Here is a 26383-nt window from a genome sequence, read left to right as displayed (position 1 = left end):
ATTTTACCTAAACTGTCAACTCCTATATTCTTGTGTTGCAAAATTTAAATTGACATTTGCTTTACCTTTGATGTTTGGAGGAGCGAATGCTAAGGTCTGATTTGCTCCAATAATTTTTTACGGACTTATTTTATTTGCGAATTTTATGTAAACTAGGCACGCGATAAGGAGTGTCGTAATAAGGTTTGGAGTAATAAGCAATTTCCTTCGCACTGTACATTCAGCAAATAAATGCAGAACTACACATTCATCCACATTTAAATAAAAAATTGAATAAGTTCGTGGCAGAAAATGACGAAAGTTAAAAATGTTTCGATTACAAGAGCTTTTAGTGAAAGTGACATACACAATGAAGAATATTTTAAAGAACCTGACGGAATGATCGATATTGTCTTAAAAGATGTGCCTGTAAATGGCATAGAAAACGGTGAGTGTGGCAGCGATTTGCAATTAGTAAAATAATTTTTCACCTACGCCAACACTAAAATTAAATTGGTACTCCTTTGGGTGGATATACGAAAATATTGTAACAGTTTATAGTAGCCTAAGAAAAAATCGTGCACCTGCCTCACATTCCTTTGATTTTTTCACGAATCGGTTGCTAAAAAATAAATTGATAGTTATAGGGTTAGTGAGTTGACCACAATCGGTTTGCGAACTAAAACTCTAGCATTTACGGAATGTAGGCAGTAAAAACAATAAATGTTGAGATTACCTGAGATGGATTATCATGTATAATGCCAGGGGCACACTAAGTAGTTTTGCTACTATGTGCAGAAAATAATGTAGTTCAAGATTCGATTTATTTTTCATTTTCATTACATTTTCTGCAAATCCACGCTGTAATCAGGTCGCCGCCTTTTCAGAATTTGGAACGTATTTACTTAATATTTAATACGTATTAACCTCATCAATGAAACATTAGGTTAACCTATTGAAATCACTCCAAATTTCGATGATCGGCATGATTCTTGTAAACAAGTTCAGCCAAAACTACCCGACCGATTTGGTTGAAAAAGCTGTTCCTGAGAGCTGAGAAACATTTAGAAGCGATTAGAAAATGACAACTTCCTCTTTGGCAAGAAAATCGATATTTATTGAATTACGTACAACTTTGTAAGGACCAAACCAATTTGGCTGAAATTTTGTGCTAATGTTCTCTATAATGATCCTGGAAGTTTGAAAACGATTGGAAAATGGGAAATAGCCATTTGCATGAGCAACAAAATTTTGATTGAGAGAAGGCCGTGGAAATTTTAGGTCACTTCACAAACAGAATTAAAAGTTCTTAGACTCTGAGGACTTAGGGTTGCCACATTGACGGCGTTGAATCCCGGGACACCATCCCTTCGTGAACCAAAATTATGACCGGATAAAAATATACCGCATTCTAAAATTTACTGGGTACCTCGTTTTTTGTAGCTAGATTTTTACTGTTATTATATTTAATTTTTTTAATGTCATACGTATTAATCCTATTATATTTTATTAACGCACAAAATAACGAAACAGAAAAACAGAAAATCATTCCCTTTGTCGGTGCGTCCCGTTCAGCCGCAATTCGCCTGTGAAGTTTTGACTCCACTATCAATAAAATCTTTTTGGGGCGCTACCACATCTATCCCTTTTGTCGGTAACCACTTCCGATGTCCCGTTCACCCGCAATTCGCATTTTGTCGCTAGAAACACGCTACAAAATAGTACCCAATTTTTGGTTACTTCTCATCATTACACGGCCCCGATAAGTCCATGTACACTATTCGTCTTTCTAGCATTTTTTTTACGACGGTCGAAGGTTGTGGCTATTTCTTTTGATTTGTGCATTGTCGCCACTATTTGGGTTTGGGGTAATGAAATTTTGAATCTTTATTCAAGACGTTGCGTTATTTTTTCCGAGATCTATATACTGCCCGCCATACGTATCTGAACACCCAGTGTACTTTGATTAATTGAACAATTTAGGTGATCTTCACAGGCGGTTTTTAGAATCTTAGAACAGTGTATCACAGGCTAGGATCGATTCACTCATTTTCTTGTCCAGTCTAGTAGCTGAATGCGCAAGAATCAATAGAATGATATACACATTATATTAGTGTTGTTCCAATTTGTTGTAATTATATCAAGTTTTCTTGTTTCTTATATCGAAATAAATACTGTAACGTGATTTATAAATTCGGGTTCGATTTATATCAATATTTATTAAACAAAACTAAAACACTATAAAAACCGTACAATTTATATCGATTATTTATATCACACACACTTCGCAATTTATATTTCCGCGCTCGATGTTTCGTCCGTACTCGTTCGGTAGTAGACTGCCGCGATGTTCGGTCCGCAACCATTTATACACGCAAGCAATGTAAGTCCAGTACATTCTCGAATATTCCTACTATCGCGCGCGTAGAAAATTCCAGAGCGCCAAAGGCGACGTCATGTCTGGAGCATTTCCGTTACAATACGATTTTCCTAAAAATTTCATCAAAATTGATCAAAAGTGCATTGGGTGTTCAGGTACTTATGGCGGGCAGTATACAGTGTGTCCCAGATCGCGTGGGATTGCATGGGTAACTATCTTATTAATAAAGATAGAGAATTGGTTGAGTGGATAATGTTTTGCAGTTTTAGATGCTTTCTTAAAATTTACTTGTGGTGGTTCAAAATGTCGAATAGGTTGGACGTAATTTCAAAAAAAGTTGAATGTCTTATATCATCGAAAGTATGCGAAATACAAATAAAGGTTTTATATAAAAGTTACTGTCTTTGATACGCCTGATTTAGAATTGATGTCAATAAAATTCAAGATGGCTACTTTTGAGAAACATTTACCAACTTCCTAAAGTTAAATAGGCGCCATCATATTAGTAACAAATCGATTTCGAAAATTAAATTTAAATAAAGTTTCAATTACCTCAGGTCAAATAATCCTTATCATCCGGTCATAAATGTGCTTCTCAGCAAACAGACACATACCACGAACACCAAGCTGAGTGATGCTTCGGAACCTCACTTCTTTGTCTTTACTTAAAACTCATTTTAGACGTCACTGCCTTCTTTGTAATTCCAATTATACTTCTGGCCCTTTGATGGTGGACAAAACTCCCTTTAACGAGTACTGGGAATCTTCTTCGTAACGTAAAACTCGCTGCCGTCTACGCACAACTAACGTTCATCTATAAAACTTTATAACTGGGAATGCGCTTAAATATACGGCTACGTTTCAACGTGCAAAAAACTCGATTCACGCCTTCCCCCAAAAAGAGTCACGATGTACGTCCGGTTCTCTTATTTAAAACTTATTCCCTTCCCTAACTTCCACTTCTCTAATAAAATACTATGTATTCCAAAGAATTAACATCTGTTTACGATAACAGGTGCGTATATTGAAACTAATTAGCTTACGCAGCGATAACGCCTCTTATCGCAGACGACGGGCAAAAATATGAGATAAACTTTCACAAATACTACGCAAATAATTCCAGATGAATTTCATAATTTCTTTGCAATTAAATAATACCGATGCAAAATAAAATTTTTGATCTAAAATTCGAATTGCGCTTAATTCCAATTTTACCAACCTATAACATCAAAAATAAATAATTGAAATTAGACATACAAGGTGACCCAACATTGTAATAGATTTGCAATATTGTTATAGAACTTAGGATAAAATGAGAGCTCCAATGGAACACATATCACATTTTCATCCGGATGACAAATTTGCTTTGCGCCTCCCGTTGAGGAGTAGGTACTTCATAAAGGAGTAGAACTTTGGGAACATTTTTACAAAATTTCAAAGAGCATAGGTACTCATAAATCAAGCCAACGGTTAATTCCTTTTTCCTTTCAATTCTGCACGCTGAGAAGTAATATAAATAAATAAACGTGTAAACAAATATAGAAAACGAGCTCCTGAGTATGGCTATAGCATGTGCAAAACCAAATGTTGAAACTGGCGTTAAATTTGCTTTTATTCCAAGTTACTATGTAATGCTTTCTTATATAAGAAAAGTTGCAATCCGGTTTGTAAATGGTCGAGATGCGAAAAGGGCACTGTGAATGTTGATCGATTAGGCTCAACTTTTGGAATTGCGGAATGGCTAAAGCTATACGCATATTGAATTTCATGCAATTCGGTTCATTACTCACAGAGATGTTAAAACGGGCCTTCCTTATTTTTTTGGGCTATATTGCCAATTCATGAACTCAGATCTACAAATTTGATAAAGAATCCAGCTAAATTTGAAATTGATTTTATTGAGTGCATGTACTTAAATAATACCAAACATAAATATCACAGGACTTCAAATTGCTAGTTCCTCAACCTTGTAAGTTTCTTTTTAAAGGTACCAGCAAGGACAGCAAAAAGTATGCAGGAAGAAGTATTGCAGCACAATTATGCATAATCCTATGTGTCGTACTGGGCGCCATGGTATGTTCTATAATAATACTTGTGGTAGTAAATAGTAAGTTGATTCGTTATGAATTGATCGATTTCTCATTAATTTGTCATTTGCAGACTCGGGATTGAAGACGCGTGTCCCACTCGAAATCAGCACCATTTCAAATATTGACTCGTTGGCATCCTCAAGCGCTTCAGTTGCTAACTTACGTTTCAAAGAAGCGGTTGCAAATGGTACTGTAAATACAACAACTGAAACAGACACTAACATTTTAGATTACAAAATAGTCAATGATACATTTAACCTAAATAATTTAACTATTTTGCACATTTGGAATGCAAAACGACAAAAAAGGGAGTCTGTTGGAAAGAAATATGTCGACTCTAATGTAACTAACAGGAGTGACATTACAACTTCAAAAACTATTGCTGAAAGCTTAAAAACGCCACAGAATAAGCAAAACATTTGTCCCACGTTTGGTTTGAAAATTTACCAGTCGCCCATTATGCCCCATATCTTTGATTCACATCCTATCACACAAGGAGTCTCATCTATTCAAAACAATCCTCAACCTCTATTACCGTATTATTTTCACCCACGCGACAGGTTTCAAAGTATGCTACAGCACTACGACCAACCATCCGTTACGAGTCGACCCATCATGTGTACTCCTGCAAGGCAAATTCCAGAAAGCATTTTGGGGACTGTGAAAGATAAAGAGGAAGCACCTCCCTTAGATAAGCGGTAAGTTCTAGTCCACTTGGACAGGGCCAATAGATTTACCATGTTTCAGAAACAACACGCGCTCGGCCAATCAGTGTCCGTATGGCGAAATCAGTTGCGAAGACGACTCCAAATGTATCAAAGTTCGGCAAACGTGCGATGGTGAGGTGAATTGCAGCGATGGTAGCGACGAAGAGTTTTGTCCGTGTAAAAGGAGATTATTAAAATCGCGAATCTGTGACGGTTACTTAGATTGTCCTAATGGTGAAGATGAAATGCATTGTTTCGGTAATATTTTCCAACGTCTACGTTTTTTGAGCTCACAGGTACGTTTAGGTTGCGAATCTGGAACATTTAGTTGTGACGATTGGTCACCTAGAGAGCGATTCTCTACATGTATACCAATTGAACAACGATGTGATGGAATTGTACAATGTGCTACTGAAAAGGACGAATTAGATTGCAGTATTATCGTTGATCACTTAGGGACTAAGGTATGGAAGTTTTTGCTAGTACGGTTTGTGATCGTTTTAATTCACAGGACTTCATGGTGACTAAATCTGTTGGTTTCCTGTACAGAAATTTTAAAGGCGGTTGGTACCCTACATGCAGAAATCCAGAAATATGGGCGAACGATGCTTGCCAATCTGAAATGGGACTTAGCGCAGTGTATAGTTAACTTTATTGCCTCGGTGATGTACTCTCATATTACTTTTCTAGTGCTCCTCTAACTCACCTAGTTCCGCTTGAAGTAGATTATGGTGGCTTCTACGTGAGTGCGACACATTCCGGTACCATAGAATTGGTAGATACATGTGAGAGAAATGCCGCTATTTATGTTGAATGTCCGCCACCGATATGTGGAATGCGTGTGCAAGAAATAAACCCCTTCAGGCGAGAAGAAGTAGATACAAGCGCAGAGAGGATTTTGGGAGAGCCCTACTACGCACGGGTTTCCGAGAGTCACCAGAACGAGAGTGACCCACTGTTAGGAAGTGGAAGGGTTGTTGGCGGTCTTCCGAGTCAACCAAAAGCTTGGCCATGGATTGTTTCTGTATACAGAAATGGGATGTTTCACTGCGGTGGTGCATTGATAAATGAAATTTGGATAGTGACAGCCGCGCATTGCGTCGACAAGTAATTGTCTTCTATCATAATAACCTTTTTGATGGGGTAGTTCATAGGTATTCTCGCTACTACTACGAAATCCAAGCAGGTGTGCTTCGAAGGTATTCGTATTCGCCAATGGTACAAAATCGAGTCGTAGATCACATAATATCTCACGAATTTTACGATCGTCACAAACTAAAAAATGACATCGCTCTGATGAAAATTTCCAAACCGCTCGAATTTAATAGATACGTTAGACCCATTTGTTTACCTTCCGAAATTACAGCTGGCAAAAACTATTTGTGGGGCCCAGAGCCGGGAACGCTCTGTACGGCGGTTGGATGGGGAGCAACTGTAGAGCACGGAACTGATCGTAAGCGGAAGTACTCGAAATTTTTACTCACTTACTGATTTTAGCGGACCATCTTCGGGAGGTCAAAGTTCCTGTTCATAAGAAGTGCAAGCATAGAGAAGACGAAGAAGGTCACGAGATATGCGCCGGTTTGAGGGAGGGTGGCAAAGATGCCTGCCAAGGAGATAGTGGAGGACCGTTTATGTGCAGGAACCCAAATTTACCAAACCAATGGTACTTAGCTGGTATTGTCAGTCACGGAGAAGGCTGCGCGAGGCCGGACGAGCCAGGCGTTTATACAAGGGTGAGCCTATTTGTAGGATGGATATCGGAACACATAGGTACGTGTGGAGAACTGTCCGCGAATGTCGATCACACGTTTGTCATTTTAGGTGCTGAGGTGTTTTCTGTGAGAAGGCCATTACGGCACTGCCCCGGATATGCTTGTGAAGCAAGTAAAAGATGTATAGGAAACAAAAGGCGATGCGATAAAGCTGTAGATTGTTTGGAAGCCGATGACGAAATGCACTGCGGAAGAAATACGTTTCCGGAGATTTTTAAAAACGCGATGAGACATATGTTTTTGCGGACCGGAGAAGAAAACCTGTCAATTGCACCCAACTTTACTACAAATGCAAGTGAATCTCATGGTACTAAGAAAATTACAAAAAGATCCAGTGATACCGCTGATGGAAGCATAATAGAATTTGCAAAAAATATTTTGACACCTGGCAATGATCCAGACACATCTACTATTTCCCAAGACAAAAGTGTTTCGGAAGATACACATTTAGCACAAATAGCAATTCCACCTCAACTTGGTGGGCTAACTGAACCAAACTTTCTCCCAGATCATCAAACAAGCTCCAACCTAATAACACAATCTTCTATTACAGAACCTATTTCGAGTTTCGAAAACACTTCTAACAATTTTACAATCAATCCAGTAGCAACTACGCAATTAAATGAACAGAAAACTGCGCATTCACAACTCCACGAATTAACCGCCCCCGCAACAACGTCGAGCCACGACGCTTCTGGAGAATCGATCAGTACAGAAACCGGATGGAATCTCCACCCTACTACAGTTTCAACAACACAATTGAATGAAAATCTTTTCAATGTTACGCATTTAGCAAAAACAGAAACCGCGTTTCAATCTACTGGTGAGACAACTGCGACTTCTTTCCTTCCAGAAGCAAAAGCTATCCCAGCGACAATAAATTCCGAAAATACTGAACAATGGTCCAGTACAGAAGTCATACCTAATTACGAAATCATAACTTCAGAGTTGTCGCTTGATATTACTGTAAATGCGAGTGAAAGCACAACTGTAACGATAGTAAATCGACTTCCAATCGGTACAGAACGAGACCAAGCAACCCAGGCTATTGAAATTTCCACACCAATTCCAAACATTTCAGTAAGCAATTCCACCACATCAATGAATCCTACACCAGCCCGTCCTACATGGAAGATTCCTACAGTACTTGAGTTTCATTGTAAATTGTAAGCGGGAATCAACAGCTATATGTTCTCAATTCACGAAAGGTTTTAGAATCAAACAGACCATTGACATAACTAAGCTTTGCGACCGCCACGCTGACTGCGAGGATGCCACCGATGAGCAAAACTGTCGATGTGCAGATTATCTAAGACACACGTTTCCCAGCACATTGTGTGATGGTATTACACATTGTTTGGATAAATCGGACGAAGAGGACTGCCGTACGTAGCCTTTTTGTAAAGATAATTAAATAGAGAATTCTTTCAGATAACTGCGACGAAAATCAGTATCACTGTCGAAAGAGTAGAACTTGTATTAGTATTACCAAAAGATGCGATAATAATCCTGATTGCCCTTTGGAGGATGACGAAATAGATTGCCGTAAGTAAATACCACGCATGAATTTGTTGTCACACTCGGTGATCAGTGCAGCCGGTTATTTTTCATGTTGGTGGATTCTCCATCAGATTTCGAATTATTATTATTTAAAATAAGAAAGGATTTCTCCACATCTGGTAAAACCGGAAGTGAAACGATCATGAGTAACCATTGTTGCATGGTAAGCTCGTGAGGGCTCTTAGGACTTTTAGAGTCCAAAAGTCTCCAAAACACCAGGGACCATAAGAACCGACAGATCAAAGGTCCTCAAGTCTTCCATTACTCAGTTACTGTGGTTCCAAACTTTCACTCCAGTATGATGTTCCAAACAGTCCAAAATCAATTCATCCAAGTAAAAGATGAAAAGGGTACGTGGTAAATTTTGATCTACCATTCCCTACCCTCATAACTACCATTTGGTCCAGATACAGCCTACTTGCCTATCAATCTCTTCCCGTTCCAGTCAACGCCTTTTCTCTTCAGTATGCTCATCAGTTTGTCCCACTTGACACAATAAAATGTTTTCATGGCATCTATAAAACTAAGGTACACTTTTTTCTATCTCTCCATTTGCCTCTGCACCAGGGATCTCGCAACACCTACTGTATCACCAGCTCCAACCCCTCCTGAATACGATCTATTTTTCTGCCAATCTCTACACCATCACATAGTACGGTGCTCTCTGCATTTCATTGCTCCCACTCTTTTATCCAGTGCAATAATTTCCGTCTTCAAGAACTCATCTGGCCATTCCCCGCTCTCATAAACTGCAATCTTACAAACCACCTTCTGTCAAACCACTTTACTGGTATCTCATCTACCTCGGCTGCCTTTTCGTTCTTCATTTCTTCAATTGCCAGCCTTCTTCCCCTATTTCAACCTCAAGATTTTGTGGTTAGCCCTTTGTTTTATACATATCTTCCATATACTCTTTCCATCTATCTAGTATATCTTTTTCATCTTACCACATTACTTCACTCACTCCTATCAGATCCACATCATTCTTAATCATTTCCCTTATTAGGTTTCCCAGTTTTTCTTTTTTGAGCATGCTTCTTACGTTCCAAGTTGCAACTCTTAGTTTCCACTTATCGATTCTCCTCTTGCTGCTGACTTTCTCCCTTTTGCTTCCAAAAGACATATAATTCTTTTCAAAATGTTTCCCCCCAGGTATCCGATTGAGAAACTCGCCCAGAATACAGAGAAAAATTTCGAATTTTCTTTGTTATCTCCTGCGCCTTTGCAAATTGCCTTTAATGACGCAGTTTCCATTTGCTTTTCTCATCCTTGTTTCTTTACGTGGTATTTGTTAGGTAAAGAATAATACTTCCTTTAAGACTTGTTTAATTTGCCTCTACGAAACGCTACTTACATTGTGCATCTAACCACTAGTTCTCAATATTGTTGCCAACTTAACTCTAACTAACTTAAACCTATACAAGGTACTACAACAATCCTCTTGTCGTTAATCTTGGTAGACTCCTCCGCGTTTGGGGGCCATTTACAACTCCCTGGATAACAGAGTTCCTAGCTGTCCACTCGCTCATCTGAAGTCCAAAGAGGCCGTTGGCACGTGGTAAAGATTTAACTTCTTATCCCGGATCTTTCGGTCGCCATATCCTCGTCAGTAAAAACAGGATGTACGCATCCCAACACCATGTAAATCATACAAACTAAACGATTAATGCAAAAACCAATCCAACGCAACTTTTAATTCAATCAAATTGACGTGTTTTGGGAATTTGTGTTTATGACAACCCTATTTCTTTTGTTTCTGGTTCAATCGCCACCCTATATTATATATAGAAAATGATATGTGTGTGCAGCGGGTCCTACGTTGGTTGAGACAGCAGTGTATCTCAGCTAATAGAGACGCGACCCTGTGTCACTTTTTTGTGAACCTTATGATACCACAAACCGCAGCCTATGTATGTGCACACCTGATGTTTAAAATATGCGATATGTTAGCCTTTACTAGAAGAACCTTTTCAAAAAAATCTCTACAATTAAGAAAGTCGATATTGCGCAGGTTGCGCATGCACATATATAATTTTTAAAATATACGATATGCTTTTCAAAAAAACATCTCCATAAATAAGAAAGATGACATTGCACAGTTTTCGCATACGCACATTAACCGTCAAGATTTTTCTTGGTCGAGGTTCCAGAGCTGTAAGCTACCGAATGCAAAAAGAAAGAATTAAATATCTTGAAAACTGTAGGAGTAGTTAAGGCCTCGGACGAACGGAGAAAGTGGCCACAATAGCGCCTTCCAACATGAGTTGAAAAATCCGCAAAAAAGTACAAACTGCCTATTTTAGATATTTCACGTAGAAACCAGTGACGTAGGCAAAACAACTTGTTTGGGCCACAGTTCCCGAGATTGCATTCAATGTTGATATTTTTTAAATGCATCACCCTGTATATCTTAACATCAATTCTTTTTCATTCTTTTCCTTGTTTTGATGTATCACAACCTATATTTTAGGGTATTTTTAAAGAAAAAAATTGTTTGTGTTGTGTCTGTTCGTCCGTCCGCATCCACTTCTGCGCTTTTGAACTACTTTTAGGGAAATTGTCTCAGAGGTCTGTATTTTTGTTGCAATACATAGGGCCCCCCCCCCCCCCATTAATTATAACTCGAGATTTTGTTTGTGAAAGGAAAACGTCCATAACTTTTACATGAGACAACCAATTTGTCTCAGATTTTGCATACTCATGCTTCTAGTGGTTCAATGTAAAACTTTTAAAAATGGGGAGAGGGGAAGGAGGTTATGTTTTTCATGGTACTCTAATGAAAGGTCTTATCGAAAGGAATCGGTTTCTACAAACTATAACTGTCTTCCGCGATTTCTTTTCGAGATTCATGGGATTGAAAGGACGATTGGGACATCTGGAAGAAATATATCCATTGGTGAGGTCAAAACTTTAAGAGCGAATATCTCGAAAACGGTTTGTCGGAGCGGATTACTCACAAAGGCAAAATGAATCGTCTGGACAAGCTATATAATGCAGTTCATGTGAATATCTTGAAAACGAAGTATCGGAAGAGAGTACTCATAAACGGCAAGTGGAACGTCTGCACGAGACACATCTACTGGTGATGTCAAAACTTTCAGTGCAAATATCTGCCAAACGGAACACGATGGTGGAAAGATCGTTTAGACGAGAAACTTTGTTTTTTACTGTTATTAAACGGTAGACCATGGATTCATGGAGATTTTGTTTTATTTATTGTATCCATGGTAATTAAAGCAGCTGATATGATGTCAGGTTGTGATCAACAAAAAAAATACTTTTTGTTCTAACATTATAAGTAGTACTTAGCTAGTGCTTGTGTCAGCTAAAACCAAACTATATCTCAAGTTTCATTGTTGTTCTTAGAAGGTCGTCAATTTATATCCTTCCTCTTAACCTCTTAATCGCATCTCGGGGACTGCAAGTAAATGTAACTCGTATGATGTGCACGGTATGCCATTTCTCTCTCCCATTTACCCACGGCCCACCAGATGTCAAGCGATTTTTCTGATTAACAAACTCGTCCGAGCTATCTTTTACTGAAAACAGAATTCCAATATTCGCTTGCATTCTCGATTTATCACGCGGACGGACGGACGGACGAACACACAAACACAACGAAACCAAAAGCATAGTATGGTGTATGCTAAAATTGCTATTGCTCAGCATGCTAATAATCTCATTGACGTAATAATCATTGTCTGTTGCAGTGGCTCTCACAAATGGTAAGACAATTTCACTGGATGAGGACTTCCGGCCACTCATTAATAGAAATGGTGTTGTATCCATAAACCGAAAAGGTGTATGGCGCGTGTTGTGTACGGACCAAACTACCCAGAAGGCAAGCATTGCCGCCGACAGTTGTTTTTATCTGGGATTTAGTGATTACGATAACTACATGAGCTCAAATATTAACGATGTCGCGCTCTCAGTGCAGCACAACAATATGCCCGTTTTACCTCAGGCCATGAGCAACCATAAAATAGAAAAATGTATGGGAATATTTGTCAAGTGCTCCAATAATATCGACATACAACATCACCCCCATTACCTTCCTTTCAATTCGAGCAAAATTTTAGAAACACCATGGAATGCCGAAATTTACATGGAAGGAACTTACAAGTGTTCTGGAACTTTGATAGAGACCGAATGGGTGATTACTTCATCTTCTTGCCTTGACACGCAGTTTCGGTAAGATCTATGACCACTTTTTCCTCACCATCAGCAATAATTTTAAATTCATCAGCTTGCACAACCACTATATCACCGTTTTGGTGGGTGGCACCGGTCACCTACCCGTTATCAGCCCCTACGAGCAAGTTCGGCAAGTCGCAGACGTGCTACAAGTAGAAAATTCAACCATAGTGCTCTTGCGGCTTAACAAACCTGTTAAGATAACTCGATACGTACGACCAATTAGTTTAGATGTTAAGTAAGACACCCTTCACTTTTAAGTGCGCATCTGATTGACTAATGTGATAGGAAACATACCGTCAGTGAAACAAGAATATGCTTAGCTCAACGCGCAAATTCCCCAGACAATTCCAATATTATTTATTTGAAACCACTGCTGGATTGCGCATATGGACTTCGATGTTTTCGAAAAGGGCAGAGTTTTCTTAACTGTCACGTATGATTCCCTTATCTAAATATTGTAGTACTAACCATGTACTTTAGGGTAAGCGTAAACGCTTGTTTTGGAGCGGATCGATAGTGTGTCGGTCTATTCATGGATGGTACCCAGCTGCGGTATATTACGCGCCATTGGGTGGTTGTGATTTTCCAGATAGAATTTCGGTGGATAGTGTTCAGTATTGGAAATCAACAATATTGAGATTAATGAGTAAGGTTGGCGTCTTAGCAGGCTTGGGGTTAACGAATTTTATTGCAGAACAAGCTCACTTTCACATTATCCCTCCAATTTGTAAACAGATTCGCTGTGGTTTAGGTCAGTGCGTTCCGGAAAAATCCGTTTGTGACGGAGTTCAAAATTGCCTGGATGGCGCCGATGAGGACCCTAAAATCTGCTCCAAATTTCTAAATTACTGCTCCCGAAACAGTAGTTGCCGTAATTATCGATTTTAATTGGTGCATTTTGGTTTAGTCCGTTTTTAGAGTGCTCCAAGTCGGAATTGAAATGCCGCAATGGAAAATGTGTACCCAAAGTTGCGTTTTGCGATAAAAAGGACGATTGCGGTGATCAGTCGGATGAGCCAGCTATTTGTAACTGCAGAGCGTATCTAACTTTGGCCAATCCGCTTAAAGTTTGCGATGGAGTGAGAAATTGCCTGGATCGTTCAGATGAAGACCCTGAGGATTGTAAATGTACACACAGTAACTTTGCTTGTGGCCGGTAAGTATCTGCACCCATTTTTCTAATCTAATTCCGTCCGAGTTTAGTAGCGGTAAGTGCGTTTCCCATGATGTCGTTTGTGATGGATTTCGTGACTGTCCTAGTGGCGAAGATGAAATGCACTGCATTGCCTTAATTTCATCCCAAATAAGGTAGGTGTACACAGCAAAATACAGTAAAAACGAAGTGTTCTTTCCCATAGCTCACTTACCGAAGTACAGGAACGGACATCCGGCGTATGGCATCCTGTATGTTTCTCTAGAACCGTCACAACCTTACAATTGGAGGAGATTTGTAAACAAATTGGTTATACAGGAAGGAGCGCTAAAAGACTAATTCCTGGTGAAAATGTTGTAAGACACGGCGTGCGTGCAATAACTCACAACTTCGAAAATATTTGGATCAGACCCAATGAAAAAAACAAGTTTTTATTAGCCTTTAGGTACGGAAATGAACCGTATGTTACATTAAAGGCAGACGTAAAGTGTTATAGACTGTTTCTGCAATGTTTATGATGATTGTTAATTTAATTTGATAATTAAACCAGAAATTTTTAATTTGTCTTCCACGTAAAATGTACGTCTACATCTATTGACAGTTTCATGCAATTGCAATTCGGTTCTACACCGGTTAAAAAAGAAAGGTTAAATCGATTTTCTCTTGCACTGTAACCGAAGCACATTGAAGTGTATGTTAACGGTGAGAGATGGCGCGGCATACTTTATTCTGAATCATTCCATTACCACATAAAAGCATAAAACTCTTCCTGACGTCGCTTCGCGTCGGGAAACAACACAACCTCGAGCTAAAATCTAATACTTTTTTCCCTTGTATAATAAATAACTATTTTCAAAGCAATTGGAACCGCTTATTTAATACACAACATTTGGCGACGAGTTGTAAACAGAGGAATACAAGCCACATAAAAAGAAAAATCGCTAAATATGGATGGAGCACAGTTTGAACAATTAATGAGATTATTTAACGAAACGCAGACAAGATTAGGTAATCGATTCCTATAAAGTAACATCAGGCAACACAACACATAGCGCAACAAATAGCATTATGCGAGCCACTCTGTAATTGGGCGCATGCCTGTTGAGGGCCCAAAACAAGAGAGGGATAATAAAATAAAAAAAATAAAAATAAAATAAAAAAACAAACCATGGGAACAATAGTTCCTTTTGAAATTCAATTGTTATATGCAAATGAAAATATAACTAGAATCTCCTATTTAAATAGGTTTGATCTTTTTTAATACGCGTTTCGGATCATAGCACCATTAGCCATTTGAGACATATCAGAATCGGTAATGCTGGCCACGGTGACACCTTCCACGCTACCTTCTCTTGACTGTGTAAGTGTTGCAGGCAGCGGCCAGCGGTGACAGTGAAGCAGGCAACTGTGAAACCTGCAGAACCTCTTGTGGACGATGACGCTTGACGTTTCTGGGGAGCGAGGATGAGCGTAAGGAGGTATAGAGGTTTGTGTCCGCGACTTTTATTGACAGAACTGCGTGCAGTGACAGCCGCAGACGTCAAATTCAGCTGTAAGGTGATCCTATCCTATGGGTGAACAATCGAACCTGGAGAACCCTACGCTATGAATGAAAATTAGGACCTGGGGCACCTACGCTACGGGCAAACAGTCATACTTTATAGGTAAACAGTAGGACCTAGGAGAATCTTCTTCGCTATGGGTGAACAGAAGTTGACTGTATTCTTATGCGTTAGTAAAGTAGTAACTTGTAGGTACAAGTACCTAATACTTGCGCCAGTAAATAGGATTGTTTTCTATTCACTCGACTCGCATTGGTACTTGAGTGGCAATTTAGTACTACTGTAATGGAATAAGAATATTAAGTTTTTAAGTCATCTTCAAGAGTGGTTCTTTTCCCTAAATGTCCTCTCCACCAGAGAGAACATTACACTACGTTTTAGCAACTCGTACGAGTTACTAGTGCCGTGTAAAGCAGCCTTGTGATGTCATCGACGTGGTCGGGTATGTCACTGTCAGCTGATCGAATTTTCACATTGCAGTCTAGTGCAGTATTGGCCCGTATGAATAAAAGTAAGCAAATGCTTATACTTGCAAAATTCAAAGTAAATACTCGTAAGTGCCCCTTCATACTGGTCTGTTTAGCATGGTTTAGCAGCGCTGCACTGCGTCTTGTCCTTCTGCTTAGAAGCGCTGCTAAGTCGCCCAGTACGAAGGAGCACTTACGAGTATTTACTTTGAATTTTGCAAGTATAAGCATTTACTTATTTTTATTCATACGGGCCAATTATCTAGGCGATTGGGTATCTGCCAGTTGATCATAAACAGTTACAGTACCCCCCTTCTAGTGACGGAGTTACAAAATCGGACAACTTTCTTCACTTGTCTTCCGCTTCTTGCTGTCTTGGTAACTGGGGTTACTATCTGTGGTACTGTATTGTTGATTTGAGGTGCTAATTGCTTGGTTGATTTCGGTTTCACTCGTGAGTTTCTACGAATGCGGGATTAGCTCTGTCTATGGTGACTTCTTTGGTTGCTTTCTGTATGGTAATGAGTTTCCTCCTTTCGCCTTCCGTAACGTGGTTGCGGCGAACGTTTTACCTTGTCTGTTCGAACGAATACATCAAAATCTATATCTAAATCTTTGAATTGAAATGCTGTTTGTGAGTCATGCTACGTAATTGTCTGGTTAGTTCAACATCTTGATTTCCGGTGTGTGTGGCTAGGAATTCTCCGGGTAGAGCTGTACCGTAGAAGAATTTTGCACTTGTGGTTTTGAGATCCTCTTTCCCTGCTATCCGGATCGCTAGAACTTATGTCCATTTCCGTTTGTTGTGGCACAGGAGGGCTTTGGTTCCACCATTCCATTAACTTTTGGGTGATATGCTGTTGTGTGGGCCTGCTATATTTGTCACCGTTAAAACAAGCGAGATTCAATTTGTCTTCTTTGGTCCGTGGTTACTCGAAGCGGTGTCCCAAATCGTGCGATCCAGTACAGTAGGAACACTTGGGCAACGATGTCAGCCTCAATGTCTTCTAATGGTATAGCGGATAGCCGCTGGCCACCGTGTGTGCTGGTTGATACATGTCCAGGATCTTTTTCCTTGTGATACTGGAAGCGGTCCTACCAGGTCGATGTGGACGTGTTCGAACCTGAAGGTTGTACGTGGGAATGTGCCTACGGCGTCGTGGTGGTGTCGTGTTATCTTTGCTCGTTGGCATTGCATGCATTGTTTGACCCATGCTCTGCAATCCTTATCACTTTTGGCCACACGAATTTGTGTTTGACTGTTTTGGTAGTTGCTTGTGCGCCTGGGTGTGAGAGTTGGGCTTCCGAAATCTCTCTGTGACGTAGAGTCTGGGAATCGTGAGATTGCGTCGGCCACGACGTTTTCTTTTTCTACATGTTGTATGACCGGCTTTATGGTTCAGTGGTAGAGCGTTGGACTATAAATCCGGAGGTCGGGTGTTCGAACCTGGGTTGAGGTGAATTTTTCATCTGTGGCAGAGATGGGAATTACTATAGACCAGTTTCGAGCATTCTGCCGGCTACTCCGAATTAGGTTTTCCTGCAGTTTTCCTAATTCGTAAGGTAAATACCGGAGCAGTGTAGAACAACTTAAGACCTTTTGCAGAGGCACCTTGTAACGCCACTTCTATTATTCGAGGGCAGTTGTTCCCCTAGGAGCCAAAGTCGTGGCAGAAGGCATGGCCACGTTCCCGCCAACTACGACAGGCGTCCCATATTGTTATGTTTTGTTTTTAGAGAGTTGTCAAATAATTAAGAATGCGTCGCCATTAATAAGTATGTAAAAGTGTTGTTCAAAACAAATTATTATAACGTGGTTATTTTTAATATCAGCGTTATAAGTGGCGCCCAACTTAGTGCCATTTTTTTTCAAAATCCAAAATGACTGGAACTGTTAAAAAAGTGTACCGAACCTCTAATAAAACCTTAGTGAAAACTATAATTAAACCTAAGTGTAGTGCATAAATTAGAACTGTAAGTACCACAACTCTAATTTCTATTGTATTGCTGCATGCATCACGGCATTACTTCGCGCCTTACGTATAATTACTTGCCCACGTGATTTACACACGTGCTCCTGGATCTTCATCAAACGTGCTCACACTCCCGGAAGTGCTTAATCTCACTTTGATGCCGCGTAAGCTACGCAATCGCGAATATACGCCACAAGAAGTCGCAGAAACTTCCGTTGATCAATCAAATACGCAACAAACAATGAATCCAACTACGGTTACCATGACGAACGAACAGTTGCAGCAACTCCTTGCTACTATCACTAATACAAATCGAGAAGTCGCAAGCCCTTCACCTGCACCAGGACTCGGTGGGAATTTTTCAAAATGCGCGTCTCGGTTTTCGGGTAACAAAGGCGACGATTGCGATGCATTCATTAATGCGATATCGGTTTACAAGGAATGCGTAATGATTACTGAGGACAATGCTCTTAAGGGCTTGTCAATGCTTCTTGATGGCCAAGCCGCTACTTGGTGGCATGGAGTTCGAGATACAGTCTCTACGTGGGAAGACGCATAAAAATCTCTTCGCCACGCGTTCGGGTTCAATAAACCTCCACACAAAATCCATCGCGAACTATTTTCTAAAGAGCTGGGGGAACAGGAACAAACCGATATATTCGTAGCAAATGCTCGCTCACTGTTAGCACGTCTCGACGCGCTAATTAATAAAGTTCGGTCGATAGAAGAGAACTTTCTGAGTATCTCTGGCTCTTTGATTAAGACATCGAACCCGTCTGTTATTCCTGAGGAAAAACCAAATAAACCTCGGCCTAAATGTGAATTTTGTCATAACTTTGGGCATTTAAAAAACCAATGCAGGAAGTTTGCTACCAATACACGTCCGTCGGCCCCACCTGTGGAAGACGACGCTTATAACTCGATCACCACTCGGATCCTAAATTGGTATGTTTTGGCTGCGGCAGTCCCGGTTACCTTCGTAGCGGCTGCCCCAAGTGTACGTCCAAAACAAGAGTCATCACATTCTTCAACGTCCTCAATGATGACATTCAATATGCTCAACGTTTCTTCAACTACTGACCAGGAACGGCCAATGTTACCCATCAGAATTCATCAATTTCATGGGTCAGCATGTTTGGACACTGGTTCTAAAACCAGTATTGCTGGAGCACAATTGTATAAACTGTTAATCACATGTGGAGAGCCATTCATAGACAAATATGTCACGATTAAGCTTACGGACGGAAATGAACGACGCGTGATCGCCAAACAGTTTAACATTGCCATTCACCTCCAGTCAAAGAAAATTCAAACATCCATGTTAGCTATCCCTGAATTTGTTAATAGTCGGACATTGTTAGGCGCAGATTTTATCAAGGCCGCGGGTATGATTCTGGACTTCGCCCAGAATAATTGGTTCTTTTCGAATAACCCGGAAACCCGGCATGGTTTTCTAACCAAGGAAATCGCGAATTCCGTGCCCATAGGCGCAATACAAGGTTCCGATTTATCGCTTAGAGCGCACGAGGGAGAAACGCTACACAACAACGAACACGATCGTATAAATCCATTGTTGAATGAATTCGCGGATACATTATCCCGTCCTCCGCGCCAATCGGATTCCACAGACATTTGCACGGACGCAGTCGATCTCTCGGTAACAGATGGCAGTAAAATTAGATCTCTACAATTGGAAGATGCAGACCTGCGTAAGATCATCAAAGCTTTGGAGTCTACAGATGATCCCTTGAATACTACAAACTGGTCTGAACGTGGTTACGTTATGGTGAAGGTATTCTTTTTCGTTACTCTCCGGATAGCGACGATGAAGAAACTCAACAACTCGTTCCACAATCTCAAATCGCTAAGGTTCTGTACGAGTATCACGACTCGCCGCTTGCAGGACATTATGGAGTAGAGAAAACTCTTCAGAAGATAATGAGTCGATACTATTGGCCTGGAATACGCCGGACAATTACTCACCACGTTAAAGGATGCACCGAGTGCCAGCGCTTCAAGCCTAGCAATCATAAACCGTCGGGATTGCTGCAGACGCCAATACAAAATCAACGATTCGAAACCTTGTCCATTGATCTTTTTGGGCCTCTACCAGAAACGCCCGAGGGTTTCAAGTGTATTTTAGTGGTTGAAGATACCAGTACCCGTTGGTTGGAATTATTTCCGTTACGTAACGCAACTGCGGAAACATGTGCTCGGATGCTCGTTGATGAGGTAATTTTGCGCTACGGCACCCCCAACCGCGTAATAAGTGATAATGGTCCTCAATTTGTGGGAGAAGTTATGCAAGCCGTATCGTACTGTCTTGGGTTTAAGCAAGTTCTGACTCCCCCTTATCATCCTGAGGCCAAACCTGTTGAGCGCAAGAATCGCGATATTAAGACGCAACTTGCCATACTCACGACCAACTCCCACACTGGGTGGAAAGACCATTTGCCCAGCATACGATTTGCGATGAACTGGATATACACCAGCCTTTTTAACCTTTGGAAGGGAATTACGTACTCCGGATGATGTGCAACGAGATCTTCGAGGAATCATTCTGAATGCTCCTTTTGTACCACAAATTACCCCATATTTAAAAACCTTTTCGGAAGTACTAGCTCGTGTTCGAGACCACGTTATAACGTGAGGTTAGTTCGGCGCTGTAAAACTCAAACCCCGCCGCATAAACGGCCAGCTAGCTCAGATTCTTAATTAAAAGAAGGGCTCGAGATGAGAATCTTCCACAGCGGTTTGTTCGTTTGGGCATATAACATAAGTTTTTGATCTTTGGTAGTTACTAGAAATGATTAGTTGAGCGCCACCCAATTTTGCACAAATTCTGACCTCTCCTGTATAGAAATTGGGAAAACACAAGAGAGCCAAATAATAAATTCACTACGAGCAATTCTGATTTATTAATCCTGACAAAACGGTGCAGGATCGGCAAATAAAATGTATCTTCAATACGACAATAACAAATACTTTAAATGACAAAAATAATCCCCAAATAAATTCATGAACACTTCCCTAATAATTACGTTACCAGCCCCTACAACAATGATCGAGCAAAAATGTAGTTAAGATTTCAATGGATTCAAAGATTGAATTAAGTTAACCCGAATAACAACTCATATAGGCAACACTGGGTACAAGTAAATTAAAAATCTTACCTTGAATAACACATAAGCTGTCTTCTCCGAAAAAGAGCTCTCCTTCGAAGTTCCAGTTCTGTAACACAAAAACAAACCCCAAGCTACAACGCTCGGAACGATTATATGAGCCAGAAGGGCCAAAAAAAAAGCTTACTCGTAGCCGGCTCGTTTACCCATACGTTAAATACAGGTGCGTTGCTCTTGAAGAGAGTCACGACCTCAAACACTTGATGCGAACAAAATACAAAGCTCCGATCATAAATCGTCGGAAGGTTACACTAGATTAACGGTACTATTAAAGCAAATAAAAAAAAGCGTAAAAATTCGTATCTTCCGAAAATTCCACCATCAGCTGGTCGCTCCCGGTATCGTTTAGGTGTTAACGCTTATCTACTCGGTGGTACGCCGGATAGCTGCCGACAATCAACAGGTGTTCGTACTCCAGAATATTCGCAAGATGCAAATTCATTTACATACAAGAATTCATCTACTACATGGATTGATCGGTACAAGAATTCATCTACTACATGGATTGATCGGTACAAGAATTCATCTACTACATGGATTGACCCCTCTACTACATGGACCCCCTAAAAGTAATGAAGATGTAAAACTCCCTTAACGAGATTTTTAATAACATACCTGAAATCGTCAGGAGGGTAATGAAAAATACTTAAATCAATGAAATATGGAAATTATCCAAGAGGTTGTGAATCTGAAAGAATTTTAGATAACATAACGTAAAAGAAAGCCAACGCCATTTCACTTACATGTAGGTAGGGCGATGAACTTCCACCAGATAATAGCCTCACAATGGAGAAAACGGCTTCTGAGTTACTCTACTCGACAACGCCAATAAAACAGGTAAAATTGCCAGAGATTTTACGTGAATGATGGCAAATATTACCCACTGGTTTTAGAAGAATTCACAATGCCACGCTCTACAAGTACAACCTCGTTGGCTTTAAAACGGAAATGAAGTGAAAAAATTACGCGATTCTGCGCGAGGAAAGAAGCACGCGTACAAGTGACGCCATCTCACCTATATCCTGCCTAACGTAGCAAGCGGTAATTTTGAAATTTGAATATAAATAAACTAAACTGTTACAACGTCTACAAGGAACAAGACCACGCAAAATCTTATGCGGATACGAAACGAATCCCTGGTCCAAATTACAAAGTTGGAGATAAGGTACTGGTGGCCACCCATGCACTGAGCAATGTGAAACAAGGATACACCGCAAAGTTTGCTCCTCGTCGAGATGGGCCGTATGTGATCATGAAGAAGGTCTCTCCTTCCGCGTTCCAAATATCCTCCCTTGAGAGTCCAGATGTTCCTTTGGGAACTTACCACACTTCCTCACTTACACCATTTACTAATAACTCCGTCAATTCGGACCCCGCACCAGTTCAACCTATTCGTAAAAAAGGTCGCCCAAAAAGAATTTAATGATTTAGGATGTCGTCCGGGACGGTTCACGCCATCCTAAGGGGGAGGGTGTAACGCCACTTCTATTGTCGCACTGGGAATCAAAGTCGTCGCAGAAGGCATGGCCGCGTTCCCGCCAACTACGACAGTTGTCCCATATTGTTATGTTTTGTTTTTAGAGAATTGTCAAATAATTAAGAATGCGTCGCCATTAATAAGTATGTAAAAGTGTTGTTCAATAGTACATTATATATCAAGGTAGAGAAGTACAGTATTATTGCCTTAGCACCAAGATTACATCTCGAGGCGCTTGCGCCGAGGGGTGTAAGGTGCGAAGGCAATAATAGACTTCTCTACCGTGGTATATATACTATTTTTTTCACTACTAGCACTTGAAGTCCTCTAAATTAACATATTATATTGATAAGAAAGTGAACGGTTGGACAGAATTTTTTGTTTATTAATTTAACATGTCAATCAAGTACGTGGAAGTACAAGTCTTACAGGCCGTATTTTGTTCTGTCATTGAGTTATTTTTAAAGAGTAATTTCGTTGAAAATTTTTTCAAAATGTGATAATTTTAGGTATGTAATTTCTCTGGAAATGGCGGATGGTGGCAATTATTCATTTTAGAGAACTTGTCTAAACGTTTATTGAGCGAAATTTCGGGTTGTGTTTTCTAAAAGTGACAGCGTGACAGTTCTCATTATTGACCACTAGTTAATAATGTCCACATTATTAGCCACTTTGAACAAATGCCGAGAAAGCCTACTTTACAAGTGGAAAAAAGGTTAATAATCATGTCATCAGACGCTAGTAGTGAAAAAAATAAATTATTATAACGTGGTTATTTTTAATATCACCGTTATAACCTCTGAAAAGCATTATGCGGGTCACTCTGTAATTGGGCGCAAGCCTGTTGAGGGCCCAGGACAAGAGAGGGATAATTAATAAATAAATAAATGTCGGTTGTATACTGTGATATAAAATCCAGGTGGCGTGATTGTTTAGATTCTAAGCGTACTTTTCTCTGGCTTTTGCTGGAAAGCGTACGTTAGTGGTTTGTGATCTGTATAAATCGTGAATTGTGTAAACTCACGGTCGTACATGCGATATTTCTGTTCCGCTAAGGACAGTTTTGTTGAGAAAAATGCTAGGTGTTTCCATTGCTTGTACTCGTGTTGCTGGATGGCACCTTGGATAGCTAGTGAGACTCCCTGCTTGGGATGTACGGGTTGTGTTACTTTGGCCAGTTGGGCCTTGCATTCTTTAAAGCCTTCCTCTGCGGACGGGGTGATTCACTTTTGGATATCCTTATAAAAGATCATGTATCGGTGCCTGAATTCGCGCTGCTGCTGGAATGATTGAAGGGCCTTTTTTGTTATGTCGGCGAGTATAAGGTTTCGGATTGCTTCAGTTTTATCATTTAGTGGACGGATTCCGTCTCTCAACACCTGATATCCTTGCCTTGAGATGTTCTGTGAACAGCAGTTCGTCACTCTCCGACGCGACTAGTATGTCGTCGATCTATGCGTAGCAGAATGGTAGATTTCTAAGAGTGAAGTCGATAAATCTTTGGAAGGTGTGGGCTTCATTCCTTAGTCCAAACGTCATGTACGGAAACTCGTAGAATCAGAAAGGTTTGGTTATCGCCGTTGGATGGATGTCGTCGTCTGCCACTGGGATCTGGTAGTAGGCTCTGACGAGGTCGATTGTGGAAAATATTTACCGTACCGGATATCAGGAACGGTCCTTGCGTTGAGTGCGCGGTAATCGCTGCATGGTCTCCATTCCTGTGATTGTTTAGGTACCATATGTAGCGGAGCTCCCCAAGGACTGCTGGGTGGACGTGGTATTCCTTGTTGAATGATGATTTGCTTGGCGATTTGTTTAGAGTTAAACGCAGAGGTATATGTGCTACCGGCCGGCCGTCCGTTGTTTTTATGAAGTGCTTGGTATTATGTATGCGGAGTTGTGGGCTGGTATGGTTATCCCTGGGAAATGTTTCAGAAGCTCGTGCCACTTTATTTTCCAGTGCTCGTGTGGATATAGGTGTGGATACTCCCTTGGCGGAATTTAATTTTATTCCCATTGGTATGCAATTGAGTCTGCGGGTGTATTAGGGTTCTGCACGTGATGTCCACAATTAGTCCATAATAGGAAATCTGGTGCAATGATTGGTTTTTGTTGACGTCTACTATGATGAATCTTCAAGAGAACTGCTTTCATATAAGTTGAGATTCATGTTTAATATTCCATATGTCTTGAGGCAGGTACGTATAGTACTGGAGAAATGTTGAGCTCACTGTGGGCTGTTTTACTCGTCGAGAATGTGCAAACATCGTTTTCGGTGTCTATTAAAAATTCTATTTTTGATTAGCGTGTGCGTTCATTTCATCTATGGCCGTTAACGACGGACTTGTTCGTTCCCCTGACTCTTCTTGCACGGTGCCTCACATTTGCAGGCCTTGTTGCCGAATTTCATATGATACCGGCAGGTATGTTGGTTCCGACTGCGTTACCTGCCCCTCTCGTGCACCTTCAGTTTCAAGCCTGTCCCCTCTTGTGCTAATTTTCGTAGGGTTTCCTGGAGGTTGGAGTCTGCTGTGATTAGTGAACATGTGTAGTTTGGATTGTATTGGATATTACGTCCGTAAGCTCGGGTGTGTCGTCCAGGATGGCTGCCTTTTGTGTGACGAGGATGGCCTAGATGTTTGTTGGCAGTTGACTGGGCCAAATGGATCGTGACCGCTCATTTGAGACTATCGCTTCAGCTATAGGTTCTATAAGTGCCGAAGATACTGTGATGGTTTGCGATCGCTTAGTTCGTCGCGTTCTACTTGTACTCCTATTATAGGTAGCCGTGAGCGCGTCGCTCTTTGACATTTTAGACGTCTGTCTATTGGCAGCGTATAAAAAGTACTCGTTGCTATTGACACTGAGTTGAGAAGTGTCATGTTTTGTTGACATTTGAAGAAAATAGCTATTTATACAGGGTGGTGACTTGCGTAACGCATCATAGGGATTTCAATGTAAAATTCATAACATGCGATTATTGGCTCCCCAAATTACTTTGGAGCAAAAATGTATTAAAGTTTTTTGTAGACAACATTTTTTTATGGCACTCAACCGTATTAGTATTTTCAATTTTTTTCATATAAAGACGGAAAATTGAAAAAATAAAACTCGCATCTTTTTCAATAATCTGCGATGCCATGGAATTTTCTAAAACAAAAAGATATCCAGTTATCAATTAGCAGCAACTCGAAATGGATTTTATGATCGACTTGGTTACTGTCTTGCAGTTAATGGTGACTTATTCGAACATTTATTGTAAATTGTTATATTAGGAAACCGTTTTTAGTAATTTGGTCTTTCTTTATGTTGAATTCGCTGGATAGAATTTGATTTGTTTTATAGCAGACATTCCATGGCATGACGGATATTGGCGTAGTTTTTGTATTATAAAATTTCATGGCATCACAGATTATTGAAAAGATGGGGGTTTTATTTTTCCAATTTTCCGTCTTTATTATGCACAAAATTGAAAACTAATACGGTTGATTGACGTAAAAAATTTTTTTCTACAAAAACTATAAATACATTTTTGCTCTAAAATAATTTGGGGAGCGAATAATCGCATGTTATGAATTTTACATTGAAATCCCTATGATGCGTTACGCAAGTCACCACCCTGTATATCAAGTAAGTACATAAACTGGGTCTTTATGGACGAGCCGTTTATTTAGCCGAGCGAGCTTGCGAGCGAGGCACAAATAAACCAGGTGAGTTCCCATAAAGCTTATTTATGTACGCGATATATACAAAGCTTTATGTACGACTGCAACAACGCTTAAAGAAGAAAATTTCATGGAATTCAAAAAATGATAAAATCTATATATCATTGACAACAGATGTCAAGCATTTGTCAAGTATTTCTAAATGCTTGCATGTAC

At 40.2% G+C, this 26383-nt stretch overlaps 1 protein-coding gene across 1 annotated transcript; it reads left to right on the top strand.

Annotated features, from left to right (window-relative positions):
• The first annotated feature begins 246 nt into the window (after window positions 1-246).
• On the top strand, window positions 247-14401 carry LOC116167428 (serine protease nudel). The gene is made up of 20 exons (XM_031482792.1): window positions 247-427; window positions 4347-4466; window positions 4520-5147; window positions 5197-5414; window positions 5463-5620; window positions 5668-5795; window positions 5847-6263; window positions 6311-6609; window positions 6654-6929; window positions 6981-8097; window positions 8147-8316; window positions 8363-8476; window positions 12202-12682; window positions 12738-12923; window positions 12974-13121; window positions 13169-13334; window positions 13383-13559; window positions 13607-13844; window positions 13892-13996; window positions 14047-14401. Exons 1-20 carry the CDS (start codon window positions 292-294, stop codon window positions 14357-14359), a joined length of 5595 nt encoding a protein of 1864 aa, XP_031338652.1. The 5' UTR covers window positions 247-291; the 3' UTR covers window positions 14360-14401.
• The last annotated feature ends 11982 nt before the right edge of the window (window positions 14402-26383 follow it).

This window comes from Photinus pyralis, unplaced genomic scaffold, assembly GCF_008802855.1.
Source record: "Photinus pyralis isolate 1611_PpyrPB1 unplaced genomic scaffold, Ppyr1.3 Ppyr1.4_LG3b, whole genome shotgun sequence".
In the NCBI taxonomy this organism is placed as follows: domain Eukaryota; kingdom Metazoa; phylum Arthropoda; class Insecta; order Coleoptera; family Lampyridae; genus Photinus; species Photinus pyralis.
The sequence above is the reverse complement of the archived record's forward strand: the minus strand, read 5'-3'. Positions and strand labels throughout refer to the sequence as shown.

Bases quoted from the DNA above. Each gene is read 5' to 3' on its own strand.
- LOC116167428 (XM_031482792.1), top strand. From the start codon at position 292: ATGACGAAAGTTAAAAATGTTTCGATTACAAGAGCTTTTAGTGAAAGT. The intron at 5,621-5,667 runs GTATGGAAGTTT...TTTAATTCACAG, and splicing joins TTGATCACTTAGGGACTAAG to GACTTCATGGTGACTAAATC. The intron at 6,610-6,653 runs GTAAGCGGAAGT...TACTGATTTTAG, and splicing joins TGTAGAGCACGGAACTGATC to CGGACCATCTTCGGGAGGTC.